The sequence below is a fragment of the Saccopteryx leptura genome, chromosome 3 (genome assembly GCF_036850995.1).
Source record: "Saccopteryx leptura isolate mSacLep1 chromosome 3, mSacLep1_pri_phased_curated, whole genome shotgun sequence".
NCBI classification, from domain to species: domain Eukaryota; kingdom Metazoa; phylum Chordata; class Mammalia; order Chiroptera; family Emballonuridae; genus Saccopteryx; species Saccopteryx leptura.
Window position 1 is genome coordinate 220,561,799 of NC_089505.1, and position 17,789 is coordinate 220,579,587.

General features: G+C 39.8%; 1 protein-coding gene across 3 annotated transcripts in view; it reads left to right on the forward strand.

The window, feature by feature from the left end:
- Positions 1-246: 246 nt before the first annotated feature.
- The window catches only part of MGAT4A (alpha-1,3-mannosyl-glycoprotein 4-beta-N-acetylglucosaminyltransferase A), a 160,665-nt gene continuing 143,122 nt past the window's right edge, over positions 247-17,789 (forward strand). For 2 of the 3 annotated variants that reach the window (XM_066377623.1, XM_066377621.1), the window contains exons 1-2: positions 247-328; positions 5,497-5,789. In XM_066377623.1, coding sequence (XP_066233720.1) covers positions 5,696-5,789 — 94 coding nt within the window. In that variant the 5' untranslated portion in view covers positions 247-328; positions 5,497-5,695. Of the gene's footprint in view, positions 329-1,022; positions 1,119-5,496; positions 5,790-17,789 lie in introns of those variants that run through there. The other variant, XM_066377622.1, reaches the window with a different exon arrangement.

Here is a 17,789-nt window from a genome sequence, read left to right on the forward strand (position 1 = left end):
TGTGTGTGTGTGTGCGTGTGTGTGTGTGTGCGTGCGTGTGTATGTGTGTGCGCGCGCGCGCGCACATCTCACGAGAGCTATATAGGCTGCGAGACCGCGCCCCTACATGACAGCCGGTTGGGCCAGTGACGAGAGCGGCTCGGCCGCGTGGGGGCGCCCAGTGGACGGCGCGCAATCCCGGCGGCCAATGGCTGGCGGGGTCGCGGGCGGGGCGGCCGGCCCTCCAGCGGTTGGGGCGGAGTCTAGCGGAGAGGCGGGGCACCGGGTGGCAGCGGCGGCGGCGGCGACGGCGACCACGGCGACCACAGCTGCCTCGGCGACGGCCGTGGTAAGAAGGGCGAAGTTGAGGGGTTCGCGGCAGCCGCGGGGCACAGGTGGCCTGGGGGGTGACGGCGCAGGGCGGGTGTGTGGAGAAGTGCGGGGCTGAGGGGCGGTGCCGGCTGCCAGGTTCTGAGGCGCGGGGTCGCAGGAGATCCACCTGCTGGTAGCGGAGCCGTCCGCGCCGCGGGCTGCTGTGGGATCTGTCGGGGCGCAGGCTGGGCCGCGGGGCGCGGACCGGGTGCCCTGGCCGCTCTGTCACTCTTGCGCCGCCGTCACAACCACCGCGGCCCCTCGGTGCCGCGCGCTCTCGAACGGCGGGCCGGGCTCCAGGTACATTCCCGGCGCGGCGGGTTGGTAGACTTCGGGGCAAAGTGGAGGAAGGAGTGGGTTTGGGGGAGCGGAGGGGGAGTGAAGGTTCTCTGCAGGCGGAGCGGGGCTGCCCGCGGGCCGGCTCCCTTCGTTGCCACGGGGCGGAGGGAGGGGGCGAGGCGCCGCCGGGCCCGAGTCGGGCTGCTCCCTCCGCGGTCAGGAGGCTGCAGCCGCGGTAGCCAGTTTTCCTGGTGATGGTCGGGCGTCAGAGAGAGTCCATTTCCTCCTCCCCCCAGCCTTAACCCCCGCTTAGAGAGGAAGCTGCACGTGGGACCCTTAGGTTGGGTCCCAGTGATTCCACTGAGTGTACCAGGTGATATCTCGGGGGCGTGTTTTCAAACCATTCGCGCGTCCGCTTTTATTTCTCGCAGTGTATGCTTTCTGGAGCCCGTTTATTACATACAGTCCGAATTGCAAAATATGAGCAGGTACGGTATATGTGTATAATGCTTTCCATATATTTTGCTGTTGTGCTTTTGCTGTTGCACGAATTCTGATAGATGACAACGTTGTTCATTTGAACTGAGAAACTAAATTGAGGATCAAATAATGTGTGTTTTGTGGTTTGTTTTCTTTTCTGAATGTTTTGAAAAATAGTTTTACTAACAGGGTATCGGAGTATCGGTTTCTTAAGCTCACACGTATAAATCCGAAAACACCCTGGACGATGCAATTATGTAAGCTATATTAAATAAAAATATTACCGGTAATCCCTTTGATAAATGCAAGATAAGTGAATTTAACATAATTGCGGTGTGTGAAGTTACAGTTTACATTTTGGATTTCATGATTGTGCCTTTCTTTCTTCATGCACCTCTGTCCTGACCTCAGGATGGTAATTAAGAAATTTGTTAAATGTTCATCAGAACGATTCTCAGCCATGGAACATTTTGAATTTTTAGAGAACACTTTAAAATAATTGATTATCTAATAATATAGAACTGCAGTCCTTAAAGATCTGTTACTAATATTTTTTTCCAGTCTGAGATCTAGAGTTGAAAGTTCCATTCAACTTTGTCAGGACGAGGATGACTACTAATTGTAGTCCTTTTTTTTTTTTTGTTGTTAAAGATTCCATTATGTAAAGTGATAGTCTCAGAACAAAATTTTTGTGAATTGGAGAGTTTAATATTTGGGTCACTTTGTCTCTGATTTGAGGTAGTCAGTCAACCTAGAGGGCTTTTGGTTGCCTAGCTTGCGAAGTGCTGCTCTTGGTATAAGAGCGCAGACATTAGTAGTTTTGCTCGTCTGGAGCCTTCATTTGTGCCGTTGCAGTTAAACTTCTTTAGTTTTGAAATCCTAATTAAAAGTGTATGACTACATTCTTCCTGTGTAAAATATCTTTGTAGTTCTCTTGCAGAATTTCAGGTCTTGTTATTAGAATTTATTATAAGTATCCTCTTAACTTCCTGGATTCAATATTTAATATTCCTTAACGTTTTCAATAAAATATGTGTAATCTACTTTGGTTTTAGAATTCATTCACTTTTAATTGTCTACCCATTTATGCTCAATTTTATCAGATGGGCTTTATTCATATTTAATGGAACTGTATTTTAAAATAGCCTTTATTTTATGATTCTCTGCTTCTCTACTTCCCACCATTATTAAGTGAATGTTTACTCTGATCTATATACTTTTAGATCTTTTACTAGGACAAAATCCTTCCTGAAGTTAGGTAGGGAAAACTATATAGCAACAGAAAGTTATATACATTTTTATATAATGTCACACCAGGATTAAAATTCCCAGTTATTTAGTAATTCACTGTAATTCTCTTTCTATAATCAGAACTTATTGAGGGCTTATTGATATAAGACAAGATATTAGGCACTTTATGGGATTTAGTTGAAATTTTAGAATTTCTCCATTGAAGATTTTAAATTCTGAATTGTATATGGGCATATTTGATAACTTGTCTTAACTGTAGAAGGTGAATAACTTTGGGTTAATAAAACAGTGATAATTTCTAAGTGAGAATACCTTTTTAGAGTTCCTTTTTTTCAGATAGTAAGGGCAAGAAAGTGTGTGTGTGTGTGTAAGTGTGTGTGTGTGTGTAAAGGGCTAATTAAGTGCATCTAGAATATTATACTACTGATAACTGCTGGCCAAGGAAGATTAGATTAACAAGCATATTGGAGGGAGTGTGTGTGTGTGTGTTTAGGGGTGGGCTTAGCCAAATGCAACAGGAAGTGAGAATTTTGTTTAGAGTTTTAAGTTTAAACTTTGAGATACGAATTTTGGATCTTATTTCATAATAGATCCATATTTGTTATAAAATGTAAAAAAAATTAAATTCACACTTAAATTGTTGGGTAAAATGAACACCTTGGGAACATTCTTTTTTTTTTTTTTTTTGTATTCTTCCGACGCTGGAAACAGGGAGAGACACAGACCGACTCCCGCATGCGCCCGACCGGGATCCACCCGGCACGCCCACCAGGGGGCGACACTCTGCCCACCAGGGGGCGATGCTCTGCCCCTCTGGGGCGTCGCTCTGTTTCGACCAGAGCCACTACAGCGCCTGGGGCAGAAGCCAAGGAGCCATCCCCAGCGCCCGGGCCATCTTTGCTCCAATGGATCCTCACTGCGGGAGGGGAAGAGAGAGACAGAGAGGAAGGGAATCGAACCCGGGACTTCTGCACGCCAGGCCGACGCTCTACCACTGAGCCAACCGGCCAGGGCAAGGGAACATTCTTAATGTAACCTGAGACTTGGGAGTATCCCTGGCACCTCTCTTCTTGCCTTGCTTCAGGTGGCTGTTTGAGAGACAAAGGGTCTGTTACGTAAGAGCTTAGACTTTGGAGTCATACAAATTAGGGTTCTCATTTTTTTTTAATTTAGAAATTAAATTTAATGGGATCACATTGATCAATAAGAGTACATAGGTTTTAGGGTTCTCTTTGAGTTCATTTTTTTGTGTATAAAATAGAGTTAATAACACCTGCCTCTTAGGATTTTGTGAAGATTTAAAACATATAATGAAACCAGCACATAGGAAACAATTAATGAGTTTTTCTCATTGTAATGTCTGTCATTATTACTAATACTATGCTTTAGTGCTCTTTCTTCACTAGTAGAGATTTCTAGTAATGTTCAGTTTTACAAAGTAGCTGAGATGGTTGTTTCAGAATTGCCTATGATTAAATGGCAGCTTTAATCAACCATATTCTATTGAGGGAATTGTCCATTGGGCTTAGTAGGCCTTTTTGAAGGTACATTAACTCACTTCACTAGAGTGTAATTTAGTATATTGCAAAGTGCAACTTGTAGTCCCCTTGAGGCCGCGGGACATCTCAGAGTGCTTGAAATGCCTTAGGGCAGTGGTCAGCAAACTCATCAGTCAACTGAGCCAAATATCAACAGTACAACGATTGAAATTTCTTTTGAGAGTAAATTTTTTAAACTTAAACTATATAGGTAGGTACATTCCTTATCAAGGTAGCACCCGCGCGGGGTGTTTTGTGGAAGAGCCACATGTGTCTCTCGAGCAGCAGTTTGCGGACCAGGGCCCTAGGGAATGAGGCTGGCTATGAGAGCGATTGAACCAGTAGCTGGCTGTAGTTTTTTGGTTTGGTTTTATTTTTAATACAGTTAACATTTATTGAGAACCTTTATTGTGTACTCGTTACTATGCTCAAGTTCTTCTAAGGACTACATTTTATTACTTCTTTTTCCCATCAGTTTTATTAGATGGGTTGTGATCACCTGGATATCTTGAGTTGAAACAATGATAAGTAATGGTTGGATGGTTGCATCTTTTAAGTGCCTAAACATTCCTAATTTATATCCTGGATGTAGTTTAATCACTGGAAACACTATGTTTATTCTCTGACAGTGATAAATAGCAATAATAACTATAACCTTTTTATGATTTTTGGTAACATATGAAAGAGAAGCCAGGACAGCTTGTCTTTGTGTTTTATGAATGAAAAGGTATGGCCTAGATAAGTGACATACCTTGTCATGTAAGTAACAGAGCCAGATCTAGGATGCAGAATTTTTGACCCTTGTATGGGGTAGTCTGTCAGTTTTCTTAAATTGTTTTATCTTTTCTAAGTGAGAGGAGGGGTGATAGACAGACTCCCGCATGCACAGGGACCAGTGATCCACCCAGCAACCCTGGTCTGGGGCTGATGCTCTGCCCATCTGGGGCCATGCTCGCAATGGAGCTATTTTTAGCACCTGAGGCAAATGCTCTGCAGAGCCATCATCAGTGCCTGGGGCCAATGCGCTGGAACCATTGAGCCATGGCTGTGGGAGTGGGAGAGAAAGAAGGGGGAGAGGGAAAGGTAGAGAAGCAGATGGTTGCTTCTCTTGTGTGCCCTGACTGGGAATCAAACCTGTGACATCCACATGCAGGGCCTGTGCTCTACTGAGCCAACTGACCAGGGCCTTTAAAATTTTTTTTAAACGTTAACTAGTGTGCTGTAGAAAACTTAGGAGAGTGAAGATAATGGTTACTCAGGAACCATTGTGTGATCATTAAAGTTCTGAGCTTGAGCTCTGGCTTATTATATGTTTAATGAGCCCCACAACTTCCCTCTTTAAATAATTAACCATAGCTTTCTTTTCACAGACAAAAGCAAACTAGCAAGGAGGGAATATATGTAGTTTGGTGCTTTTTCCCCCTGAGGAGAAGCCTACAGTTCTGGTATATTAAATGAGTGATTTAGATGTGGGAATAATCTTCATAGATATAGTTTAGCCCCACCAAAAGTCTGTTTGTAATGGTGACTAATAAATGAAGAAACGAATATTTTGCATTACTGAACAAGTGTTTCTTTCTCTTTTCCTCTTGAATAGGAAGAAACCTCTGACATCAACCTGTGAAGACTGTGAAGACAATTTTGAATAGCGGTTGTGACTGGTATTGCTGTCAGACTTACTCTGCAGAGCATCTGAAATGAATCTTCCTTATTGATTGTTTTCATTGGCTCAGAGCCAGGAGTACTGGATTCAGTTGACTTTGAAAACATATGAACCAGTGTGATGGTGAAATGAGATGAGGCTCCGAAATGGAACTGTAGCCACCGTTGTAGCATTTATCACTTCGTTCCTTACTTTATCTTGGTATACTACATGGCAAAATGGGAAAGGTAAGGAAAATATCTCTAAAAATGTGCATGAAATATACTAGGGTTTGTGTTTTGTTAATGGTGCATAAATACTTCAGTTAAATAATTCCCCAGCAGTGTGCATGTTGTATGTTATCTGTTGGTGGCCTGGCACTTTCTTTCTGATATAAAAATGAAACAATATTCTTGGACAGAGGAGACAGAGACTTTCTAACTTGAATAGGGTTTGTTTTGTTTTCCATTTCTTACAAGTACACTTGGAGGAACAGATACTGGTCAGTGTTTTTTTTTTTACATGACAGCCAAGTTGCATAACAGACTTTTGTTTTGGCACTTTATTTTTATTATTAAACATCATATATGCTTTATGAGCATCCCTGTACTGGATGTTTATAAAATGCCTAAGAGGGCATAATCAGCAACTTCATGATATTTACATGCTGATTATACTAATGATTTGGTGCTCCCTGGTTAATGATTTAAACTGCATGTGTTGACAGATTGATTGCAAAAGTATTTATGAAGTAGATGAGAAATTCTGATAGAAAACTTAAAACATTTTTAAAAATTGTATAAGACTTTGAACTGTGTTTTTAAGGAGGCTTATCCATTGATTGAAACTATATATATTTGGGCATACTACATTATTTGGCTTTTTTTGAAGAGAAACTATTTGGAGTAAATTTCTACCCGTACTTTTTACCTGTCTCCTTATAATAATCTAAGGAGTGTTAATGGTAAGACGATGGAGATGTTGAGATGAGTCAATGTTTGTGCTGATAGAGAGACCAGTTAGAGTAGTCATCATAACCTGGCTGTCTGATGATTCTATTGCTGGCATTATTTTATTGACTTGTATAAAGACAACTGAAAAGATAGATTCCTGACTTAATTTTTCTCTGATGTATGTATATAGGTATTCATATTTAATACTGATATATCTCTGTGAGTATATATGTTTTTATATATCTGTATAAAATAAGCTGATATAAGTGAAAAATATTATGTTCTGTGCTTTGAGCAAGTATGTTACTGTTTTTCTCTGAGTTGTGTTCTAATTTGGGGGAGACTTTTGGGGAAAATGATTGAAAAACTTGTTGAAGATCTTTCTTTGTGGACAATTTTTACATTTTAGATTTTATTTTTTATTGTACTAAAGGAAGAAGATTTATGTAGGGAAAACTTTGGGTAATCAAGCTGTTGATTGTCCCTGATATTCTGGGCAAAACAGATGACTGGCATTAAAAGTCTACTTGTGAAATAAGAGAATTAACCATAAGAAGGGTATCTGGATTTTTTTTTTCTAATCAAGAAACTTACTTATTCTGAGAGTTATGGTAACAGAGAAACTTGACATTTCTTCTCAAGTTTCAGAATCTGTTCCATTGATCTTATTTCTTGTGTAAAGGCATTATAAGCGTTTTTGTTTTGTATTAAGCTGTCTTTTAGAATCAAAATTAATTTTAAAAATGTAAGATTCTTTCACCACATGGTTTAGATATACACCCAAAGTCTGTTCTCTTTGATCTCACTCTTTGAACAGCTCTGTCATGCTTCCATGTATGCTCCTGTGCTCTGTTTTCCTGCTCAGTGTTTTGTCCAGACTCTTTTTAGGTATCAACAGAGACCTGATATAGTTATGTAAAATCCCATGCTGTAATGCTGTTGTTTATGTAATCACCCTAACTGCTGAGCATTTGTATTCTTTCTAGATTGTTCTAGTAGACAAACAACATGGATTTTCCAGAGCAGACCTGATTTCAGATATTCCAGTATACCCATTAACCATGTCCTTTGATTTTATATAGAAAGCATGGTTGCCATATCATTCACATTGCTGAACTAATAGTTTTTATTTTTTATTTGTTTATTGTTCCCTTTTATGTACCTGTCCCTGCCTAGCACTGTATTATATGCTATGAATACATGAAGGAATAAGAACTTCACATCTGTGAGAAGCTAAGGGACCAGTCAGGGAAGATGTCTCTAAACAAACAATGCCATCAGATTGGAGAGAGAAGCAGTAACAGTGCTGGGCTTGTGCTGTTATACATATGTTACATATTGTGTTTTCTCTCATTTAATCCTCATGACAACTCTGGGAGTTAGTACTATTTCCTATTATAGATGAGAAAATGCAGACTGATTGAGAAACTTGCCAAAGCTAAACATTAAGTGGCAGAGTGAAGTTTGAACTCAGGCCTGCTAATTCCAGAGTTATTCTTTTAGCTATTGGTCTGTTGACCAGAAGAGCAGAGACAGAGTCTACTAATTTTTGAGACATTTCATAGAGGAAGAGTACATGTGAAGGCAATTCCAGGTAGAGTAGGGGACTGTGGGCATGTCAGGTTGAGGGAGCTGCATGTGCAGCCATAGAGTTCTGAGAGAGTGTAGAGTATTTGTGCTTTGAATTGTGAGATGCTCATTGTGATTGATGTTGGATTCCTAGACTGTCTCAAGGTTTAGCTGGTAATCACAGTACAGTGTCTACAAATATATCTAGTTTGTCATAGGTCTTCACTTACCACTTGGAAGAATATGTGAACTGGTCCATGGGATTGGTATAAATTGGGAAGGATGTTAGGAACCCAGCCAGGGAAGCTGAAGTTTGGACCAGGGTAGCAGTTTTAGGGTATATAGGATTCCATATAAAAATGAACAGAATTTTAACTATATGTGTCATGGACAGGTTGAGAAAGTTGAAAGCAGGTTTTCTGAAAGTGAGAGAGGAATAATTGCATGTCTTACTTGCTGGTAGGGATAGGACCCCTCATGAACCTCCTACTTTGTTTAGGCATAATCCAGAAACTGGGCAAGATTGAGCAAGCAGTTGTAGATCCCTGTTCATAGGGACATGCAACATTCATCTATATGTTTCTGTGTGGACATACAGCTTTCACTTTTCTTGAGTATTTTTACCTAGGAGTGAAATTGCTGGGTTATACTGTAACTCTATGTTAATCATTTGAAGAGCTGCCAAACTGTTTTTCCAAAGCAGCTGGATCATTATGTATTTCCTCCAGCAGGGTATGAGAGTTTGATTTCTTTACATTCTTGACAACACTTGTTATTTGGGTTTTTGATTCTACTATCCTTGTGAATGTGAAGTAGTACATCATTGTGATTTTGATTTACCTAATGACTAATGATGTCTAGCATCATTTTATGTTATTAGTCATTTCTATAACTTCCTTGGGAAAATATCTATTCAGGTCCTGTGCCTGTTTTTAAAAATGTGTTGCCTTTGCCCTAGCCAGATAGCTTGGTTGGTTAGTGTCACTCCGAAGCACAGAGGTTGCTGGTTCGGTCTCCGATCAGGGCACATAAAGGAACAGACCAATGTTCCTGTTCTCTCTCTCTCCCTCCCTTCCTCTCTCTCTAACTCAATCCAAAAAAAAAAAAAAAGGGTTGCCTTTTTATTAAGTTGTAAGAGTTCTTTATTCTAGGTAAAAGTTCTTATACATGATTTGCAAATATATGTCCTCCCCTTCTGTGGGTTTTCTTTTCACATTCTTCATGGTGTACTGTGAAGTACAACGTATATTAATTTTGACAAAGCCCAGTCTCTTTTTTGTTGTTGCTTGTGCTTTTAGTGTCATATCTTAAACTCCATTGCCAAATCCAAGATCATTAAAGATTTTCCTGTTTTCTTCTAAGATTTTTATAGTTTTTGCTTTTATGTTAGGTCTTTGATCCATTTTAAGTTAATTTTTGTATGGGGTAGGAAGTCAAGGTTCAGCTTTGTTCTTTTGCATGTGGCTTTCTAGTTGTCCTGGCACCATTTGTCAAAAAGACTATTTTCCCGCATTGAATGGTCTTGACATTCTTGTTGAAAATCAGTTAATCACAGGTTATGGATTTATTTTTGGACTCTGAATTCTATTTCATCGACCTTCTTTGTGCTAGTATCATACTGTCTTTTTTTATTATTTATTAAAATTGGTACATAACATTATGTAAACTTCAGGTGTACATTATAACTTGGTATTTATATACACTATAAAGTGATAACCACAGTAAGTGTAGTTATCTATCACCATACAATTGACCCCTTCCACCAACTTTACCCACCTCAGCCCCCTTCCCCTTTGATAACTACCATTCTATTCTCTGTACAGTATTTATGAGGGTTTTTTTGTTTGTTTTGTTTTTTAGATTTCACATATAAGTGGAATCATATGGTATTTGTCTTTATCTGTCTTATTTCACTTAGCGTAATACTTTCAAAGTCTATTCATGTTGTTACAAATGTCAAGATTTTTTTTTTTTTTTTAGTGACAGAGACAGGGAGAGGGGCAGAAAGGGACAGACCGACTGGAAGGGAGAGAGATGAGAAGTATCAGTTCTTCATTGTGGCACCTTAGTTGTTCATTGATTGCTTTCTCATATGTGCCTTGACCTGGGGGGCTCCAGCAGAGTGAGTGACTGGCTCAAGCCAGTGACCTTTGGGTTTAAGCCAGCGACCATGGGGTCATGTCTATGATCTTATGCTCAAACCAGCAACCCCATGCTCAAGCTGGTGAGCCTGTGCTGAAGCCGGCAACACTGGAGTTTCAAACCTGGGTCCTCCACGTCCTAGTCTGACACTCTATCCACTGTGCCACTGCCTGGTCAGGTGAGATTTCTTTCTTTTTTATAGTTGTGTGGTATTCCATTTATATATACCACATCGTTATCTATTCATCCATCGATGGACTCTTAAATTGTTTTTGTATCTTGGCTATTGTAAATACTGCTGCAGTGAATGTTGGGCTGCATACCCTAGATACTCTTACTGTTTTCCAAGACCTTCAGTGGATGCTGGGAACTGTAGATAGTACCAAATCCTATATATATTATCTTTTTTTCCTATACATACATAACTGTGATAAAGTTTAATTTATAAATTAGATATATTATGATATCAACAATATTAAAATAGAACACTTATAACATTATACTATAGCAAGAGTTATGTGAATGTTGTCTCTCTCTTAAAATATCTTATCGTACTGTATTCACTGTTCTTTTTCTTGTGATATAAGATGATAAAATGTCTACGTGATTAGATATGAAGTAAGGAGAATGACGCAGGCATTGTGACATAATGTTAGGCCTTTCATGCTATATCAGAAGGAGGGTCCTTAATGGTACTTACAGTAATGACTGGATGTCATTTGTTTTGGGGGTCCCTTGTTGAAATCTTTCTTTAGACTAGTGCTTTTTGGTGCAACACTTTGTCATCATTAATGACACATTTTCTGTTCATGTTTTCTACCCACAAATTCAATATCTTTTTCATTCTAACAAAGCAGTTATCACACACTGAGGCCATAACTTTCACAGTTTTAGGTTTGACAGCAAAACCAGCCTGAATTTCTTTTGCTTTTTTTACAATTTTACTGTAGCTCTTAGTAACTTCAGTATATGGTATTTTTTCTTTCCATATAAAATTGAAAACTTTAACCTTTTCACTTAAAAGAAGCATTCTAGGCTTCTGTTTGGCATATCCTAAGGGCCAGCATTATTACTCTTATACTTTGGAACCCTTATTAAGTAAGTGACATCACAATAGTCCATCAGATAACCAAGCCAGCTTCTGATTGACTAACAGGCAGGTAGCATATACTATTTGATTGAATTTATTGAGTTGAATTGGTTCACAAAACCATGCAGGTTTTAAGTGTATAACTCAATTTTTATTTTTGTATTTTTTCTGAAGTTGGAAGCGGGGAGGCAGTCAGACTCCTGCATGCGCCCCACCAGGATCCACCCGGCGTGCCTACTAGAGGGCGATGTTCTGCCCATCTGGTGCATTGCTTTGTTGTGGCTGGAGCCTTAGCGCCTGAGGTAGAGGCCATAGAGCTGTCCTCAGCATCTGGGCCAACTTTGCTCCAATGGAGCTTTGGCTCCGGGAGGGGAAGAGAGAGATAGAGAGGAGGGGGAAGGGTGGAGAATCAGATGGGCACTTCTCTTGTGTGCCCTGGCCAGAAATTGAACCGGGAGTTCCACATGCTGGGCCGATGCTCTGCCGCTGAGCCAACTGGCCAGGGCCTATAACAATTTTTAAATTAAATTGTTTGTTGTTGATATTAAGTTGTATACATATTGAGTTGTTTACATATTTTTGTTATTGAAGAGACTATTCTTTCCCCATTCTATGTTCTTAGATTCTTTATTGTAAGTTAATTGTCCATATATGTGTGGGTGTATTTCTGGGTTATTCCGTTCCATTGGTCTGTATGTCTGTTTTTATATCAATACCATACTCTTTATTTTTATCAATACTATCTCTCTTTTTTTGAGAGAGAGAGAGAAAGCAAGAGAGAGAGATGAGAAGTATCAACTCATAGTTGCGGTACTTTAGTTGTTCACTGATTGCTTCTCATACATGCCTTGATTGGAGTACTCCAGCAGAGCCAATGACCCCTTGCTCAAGCCAGTGACCTTGGGCTCAAGCCAGCGACCTTGGGATCATGTTGATGTTTGGGATTTCAAACTTGGGACCTCAGTGTCCCAAGTTGACACACTACCCACTGTGCCACCTCTGGTCAGGCACCATTCTGTTTTGATTACTGTAGCTTTGTATTATAGTTTGAAACAGGGAACTTGATACTTCCAGCTTTGTTTTTCTCAAGAATTACTTTTGCCATTTGGGATCTTTTGTGATTTAATACAAATTTTAGAATCACTTATTCTAATTCTGTGAAAAATGTCTTTGGAATTTTGATAGGGATTACACTCTAGGTTGTAATTTTGATAGGGATTAATCTGTAGATTGTTTTGGATAGGGACATTTTAACAATATTACTTCTTACAATACATGAGCGCAAAATATTTTTCGATTTATTTGTGTCTTCTTTTTTTTCATTATGTCTTCCAGTTTTCTGTGTACTGGTCTTTTACTGCCTGGTTAAATGTATTTCTTGATATTTTATTCTTTTTGGTACAATTTTAAATGGGATTATTTTATTCATTTCTCTCCCCGTTAGTTCATTATTAGTGTATAGAAATGCCACAGATTTCTGTATATTGTCTTTGTATCCCGTAACTTTTCTGAACACATTTTTTTAAAGTAGTTTTTTTTTTTGTGTGTAGAGTCTTTAGGGTTTTTCTTTATGTAGTATCATGTCATCTGCAAATAATGACAATTTTACTTCTTTTTTCTGATTTGGATGATTTTTATTTTATTTTTTCTTGCTATACTAATTTTTGTACTAGGACTTCTAAATGCTGTATTGGATAAAAAAGATGAGAGTGGGCATCTTTGTCATGTTCCTCATCTTAAAAGAAAAGCTTTGATTGAACTTTTCACCATTGAGTGTGATGTTAGCTGTGGGTTTGTCATATGTAGCCTTTATATAAGGTCTACCGGAAAGTTCTGTCCGTTTCTATCACAACAAGTTTCGACATGTAAGCACATGTTTATTTGGCGCATGTGTGCCTCTCTATTTTTATCACTTAACGTATACATACTGACGTAGCAAATTAACTAAAACAAAGTTGATTCACGTTAGTCTTATGTGTGAAGCGATAGTGTACCCATGGCTACTGATAAAGTTCATTTACGCCACTGTATTTTTACGAATTTCAACAAGGAAGAAATGCTACAGAAGCATGTAGAAATTTATTGAAAGTGTTTGGTGAAGGTACAGTTTCTGATAGGACATGCAGAAGATGGTCGAAAAATTTGAAACAGGTGATTTTGACCCTTTTGATAAGCCACGTTTTGGGCGACCATCTTTGATCGATGATGATGTTGTTAAGACCATGTTGGAGCAAGATCCTTTTCTGACAATATCGGAGATCGCAGAAAGGCTTAATTCATTAATTCAGCTCAGCAAACCATTTCGGACCATATTCGGAAGATAGGATTGGTGTGGAAATATTCAAGATGGGTGCCACATGAATTAAGTCAGAAGAATTTGTATTTTGTTTTATTCCAAAAATGGACAGAACTTTACGGTAGACATTATATAATGAGGTATATTCCTCTATACCCACTTTGTTGAGAGTTTTTTTTATAAATGGGTGTTGAGTTTTGTTAGATGCTTTTTCTGGGTTTATCGAGATAAGATGATTTTTCATTCTTCCTTTTCTTTATCTGGTATATAAATCATGTTGATTGATTTGCAAATGTTGAATCTTTGTATCCCTGGAATAAATCCCACTTGATTATAGTGTATGATCCTTTTAATGTATAGTGGATTTAGGTTTGGTAATATTTTGAGAATTTTCACACTGTGTTAATCAGGGATATTGGCCTGTGATTTTCTTTTTTCATAATATCTTTTTTTTTCTCTAGTTTTAATATCAGGGTAATGCTGACCTTGTAGAATGAGTTTGAAAGCATTCCCCCCCTTCAGTATTTTTACAAGAATTGAAAAAGGACATTTATTAAGTCTTTTTGTAATGTTTGGTAGATTCCACCACTGAGCCCTTTGGTCTTGTTGGGAGGGGTTTTTTGTTTTGTTTTTAGTAATATGTTTATTCAGATCTTGTATTTTTTTCTTGGTTCAATCTTGGAAGATTGTATTTTTCTAGGAATTTTTTTCTTCTAGGTTGTCCAATTTGTTGCCATATAACTTATGGAGATACTATTTTTTATATTTCTGTCGTATTAGTTGAGTTCTTTTTCATTTCTGATTATATATATTTGAGCCTTTTCTTTTTCTTGGTGAGTGTAGCTAAAGGCTTATCAATTTTATCTTTTTTTTTTTTTGTATTTTTCTGAAGCTGGAAACGGGGAGAGACAGTCAGACAGACTCCCGCATGCGCCTGACCGGGATCCACCCGGCACGCCCACCAGGGGCGATGCTCTGCCCACCAGGGGGCGATGCTCTGCCCCACGGGGGCATCGCTCTGCCGTGACCAGAGCCACTCCAGAGCCACTCCAGAGCCTGGGACAGAGGCCAAGGAGCCATCCCCAGCGCCCGGGCCATCTTTGCTCCAATGGAGCCTTGGCTGCGGGAGGGGAAGAGAGAGAGAGGAAGGAGGGGGGGGGGGGTGGAGAAGCAAATGGGCGCTTCTCCTATGTGCCCTGGCCAGGAATCGAACCCGGGTCCCCCGCACGCCAGGCCGATGCTCTACCGCTGAGCCAACCGGCCAGGGCCCAATTTTATCTTTTTTTAAAAAAAATTTAATTTACTGGGTGTACATAGATTCTAGTGTCCCTCCACATACCACCCTCTCCCCCCATTCCCCATCACATCCCCCTTGCTCTCCTCCACACAATGCCCTCACCCCCAGTTTGGCTTTTCTGCTCTCATCCCATCCTATCTTCCCCTTTCCCTCTGTCCGCTTTCCCTCTGGGCCCTTTGAACCATCTATTCCGTTCCTCAGTTTATATTGTTCATTGGATTCCTCAAATGAGTGAGGTCATACGGTATTTTTCTTTCTCTGCCTGGCTTATTTCACTTAACATAATAGTTTCCAGGTCCATCCATGTTGTAGCAAAAAAGTAAGATTTCCTTCTTTTTTGTGGCCCCGTAATATTCCATAGTATATATGTACCACAGCTTTTTAATCCACTCGTCCACTCATGGACACTTGGGCTGTTTCCAGATCTTGGCTGTTGTAAACAATGCTGCCATAAACATGGGGGTGCATTTCTCCTTTTGAATCATTGATGTAGTGTTCTTGGGATATATTCATAAAAGTGGGATGGCTGGGTCAAAAGGCAGTTCGATTTTTAATTCTTTGAAGAATCTCCATACTGTTTTCCACAGTGACTGCACCAGTCTGCATTCCCACCAGCAGTACAGGAGGGGTTTCCTTTTCTCCACATCCTCGCCAGCACTTATTCTGTGTTGTTTTGTTAATGAGCACCATTCTGACTGGTGTGAGGTGATATCTCATTGTGGTTTTAATTTGCATTTCTCTAATGATTAGTGATGTTGAGCATTTTTTCATTTATTGGCCATCTGTATGTCCTCTTTGGAGAAGTGTCTATTCATTTCTTTTGCCCATTTTTTGATTGTATTGTTTATCTTCCTGGTGTTGAGCTTTAGAAGTTCTTTATAAATTTTGGTTATTAACTCCTTATCAGACATAGTGTGGATTATGTTCTCCCATTGTGTAGTTTGTCTTTTTAGTTTGTTCATATTGTCTTTAGCTGTGCAAAAGCTTTTTTTTTTTAAATTTATTTATTCATTTTAGAGAGGAGAGGGAGAGAGAGAGAGAGACAGTGAGAGAGAAGGGGGGGAGGAGCTGGAAGCATCAACTCCCATATGTGCCTTGACCAGGCAAGCCCAGGGTTTCGAACCAGCGACCTCAGCATTTCCAGGTCGACGCTTTATCCACTGTGCCACCACAGGTCAGGCTGTGCAAAAGCTATTTATCTTGATATAGTCCCATTTGTTTATCCTGTCCTTTATTTCCCTTGCCCGTGGAGATATATTGCTGTGAAAGATGTCGGAGAGCTTATTGCCTATGTTTTCCTCCAGGATGCTTATGGTTTCACAACTTACATTTAAGTCTTTTATCCATTTTGAATTTATTTTTGTGAATGGTGTAAGTTGGTAGTATAGTTTCATTTTTTTGCAGGTAGCTGTCCAATTTTCCCAACACCATTTATTAAAGAGACTGTCTTTACTCCATTGTATGCTGTTACCTCTTCTGTCAATATCAATTGTCCATAAAGGTGTGGGTTTATTTCTGGGTTCTCTGTTCTGTTCCATTGATCTGTATGCCTGTTCTTAGGCCAGTACCAAGCTGTTTTGATTACTATGGCTTTGTAGTATAACTTGATATCAGGAAGTGTGATACCTCCCACTTTCTTCTTTTTTTTTTTTTTTTTGTATTTTTCTGAAGTTGAAACGGGGAAGCAGTCAGACAGACTCCGACATGTGCCTGACTGGGATCCACCCGGCACACCCACCAGGGGGCGATGCTCTGCCCATCTGTGGCGTCGCTCTATTGTAACCAGAGCCATTCTAGTGCCCTAGGCAGAGGCCACAGAACCATCCCCAGCGCCTGGGCCAACTTTGCTCCAATGGAGCCTTGGCTGCGGGAGGGGAAGAGAGAGACAGAGAGGAAGGAGAAGGGGAGGGGTGGATAAGCAGATGGGCACTTCTCCTGTGTGCCCTGGCCAGGAATCGAACCCGGGACTCCTACACGCCAGGCCGACGCTCTACCACTGAGCCAACCGGCCAGGGCCTGTTGGGAGTCTTTTGATAATTGTTTTGATCTCATTTGCTGTAATTGGACTATTTAGGTTTTCTGATTCTTCCAGATTGATTTTGAAAGAATGTATTTTCCGAGGAATTTTTCCATTTCAATTAGATTGTCTAATTTTTTGGCATACAGTTCCTCATAGTATTTTCATACAATCCTTTGTATTTCTGCTGTGTCAGTTGTTACTTCTCCACTCTTGTTTCTAATTTTATTTATTTGAGTTCTCTCTTTTTTTCTTGGTCAGTCTGGCTAAGGGTTCATCGATCTTGTTTACCTTTTCAAAGAACCAGCTCTTGATTTCATTGGTCCTCTGTATTGTTTTTCTAGTGTCTATGGTTATTTATTTCTGCTCTGATCTTTATTATTTCCTTCCTTCTACTTCCTCTGGGCTTTACTTGTTCTTTTTCTAGTTCTTTTAATTGCAAAGTTAAGTTGTTTATTTGAGCTTTTTCTAACATCTTAAGGTATGCCTGTACTGCTATGAACTTTCCTCTCAGGCTGCTTTTGCTGTGTCCCATAGATTTTGAGTTGTTGTATGTTCATTTTCATTAATTTCAGGGAAAATTTTGATTTCTTCCTTGATCTCATTGTTGACCCATTTGTTATTTAATAACATGTTGTTTGGTTTCCAAGTTTTTGAGTGTTTTTCAGTTTTTCTATTATAGATTGATTTCTAGTTTCACACCATTTTGGTCAGAGAAGGTGCTTGATATGGTTTCAGTCTTCTTGAATTTGTTGAGTCTTGTTTTATGCCCTAGTATTTGGTCTATCCTAGAGAATGTACCATGAGCACTTGAAAAGAATGTATATTCTGCTGCTTTAGGGTGAAAGGTTCTGAAGATATCTATTAAATCCAGTTGATCTAGT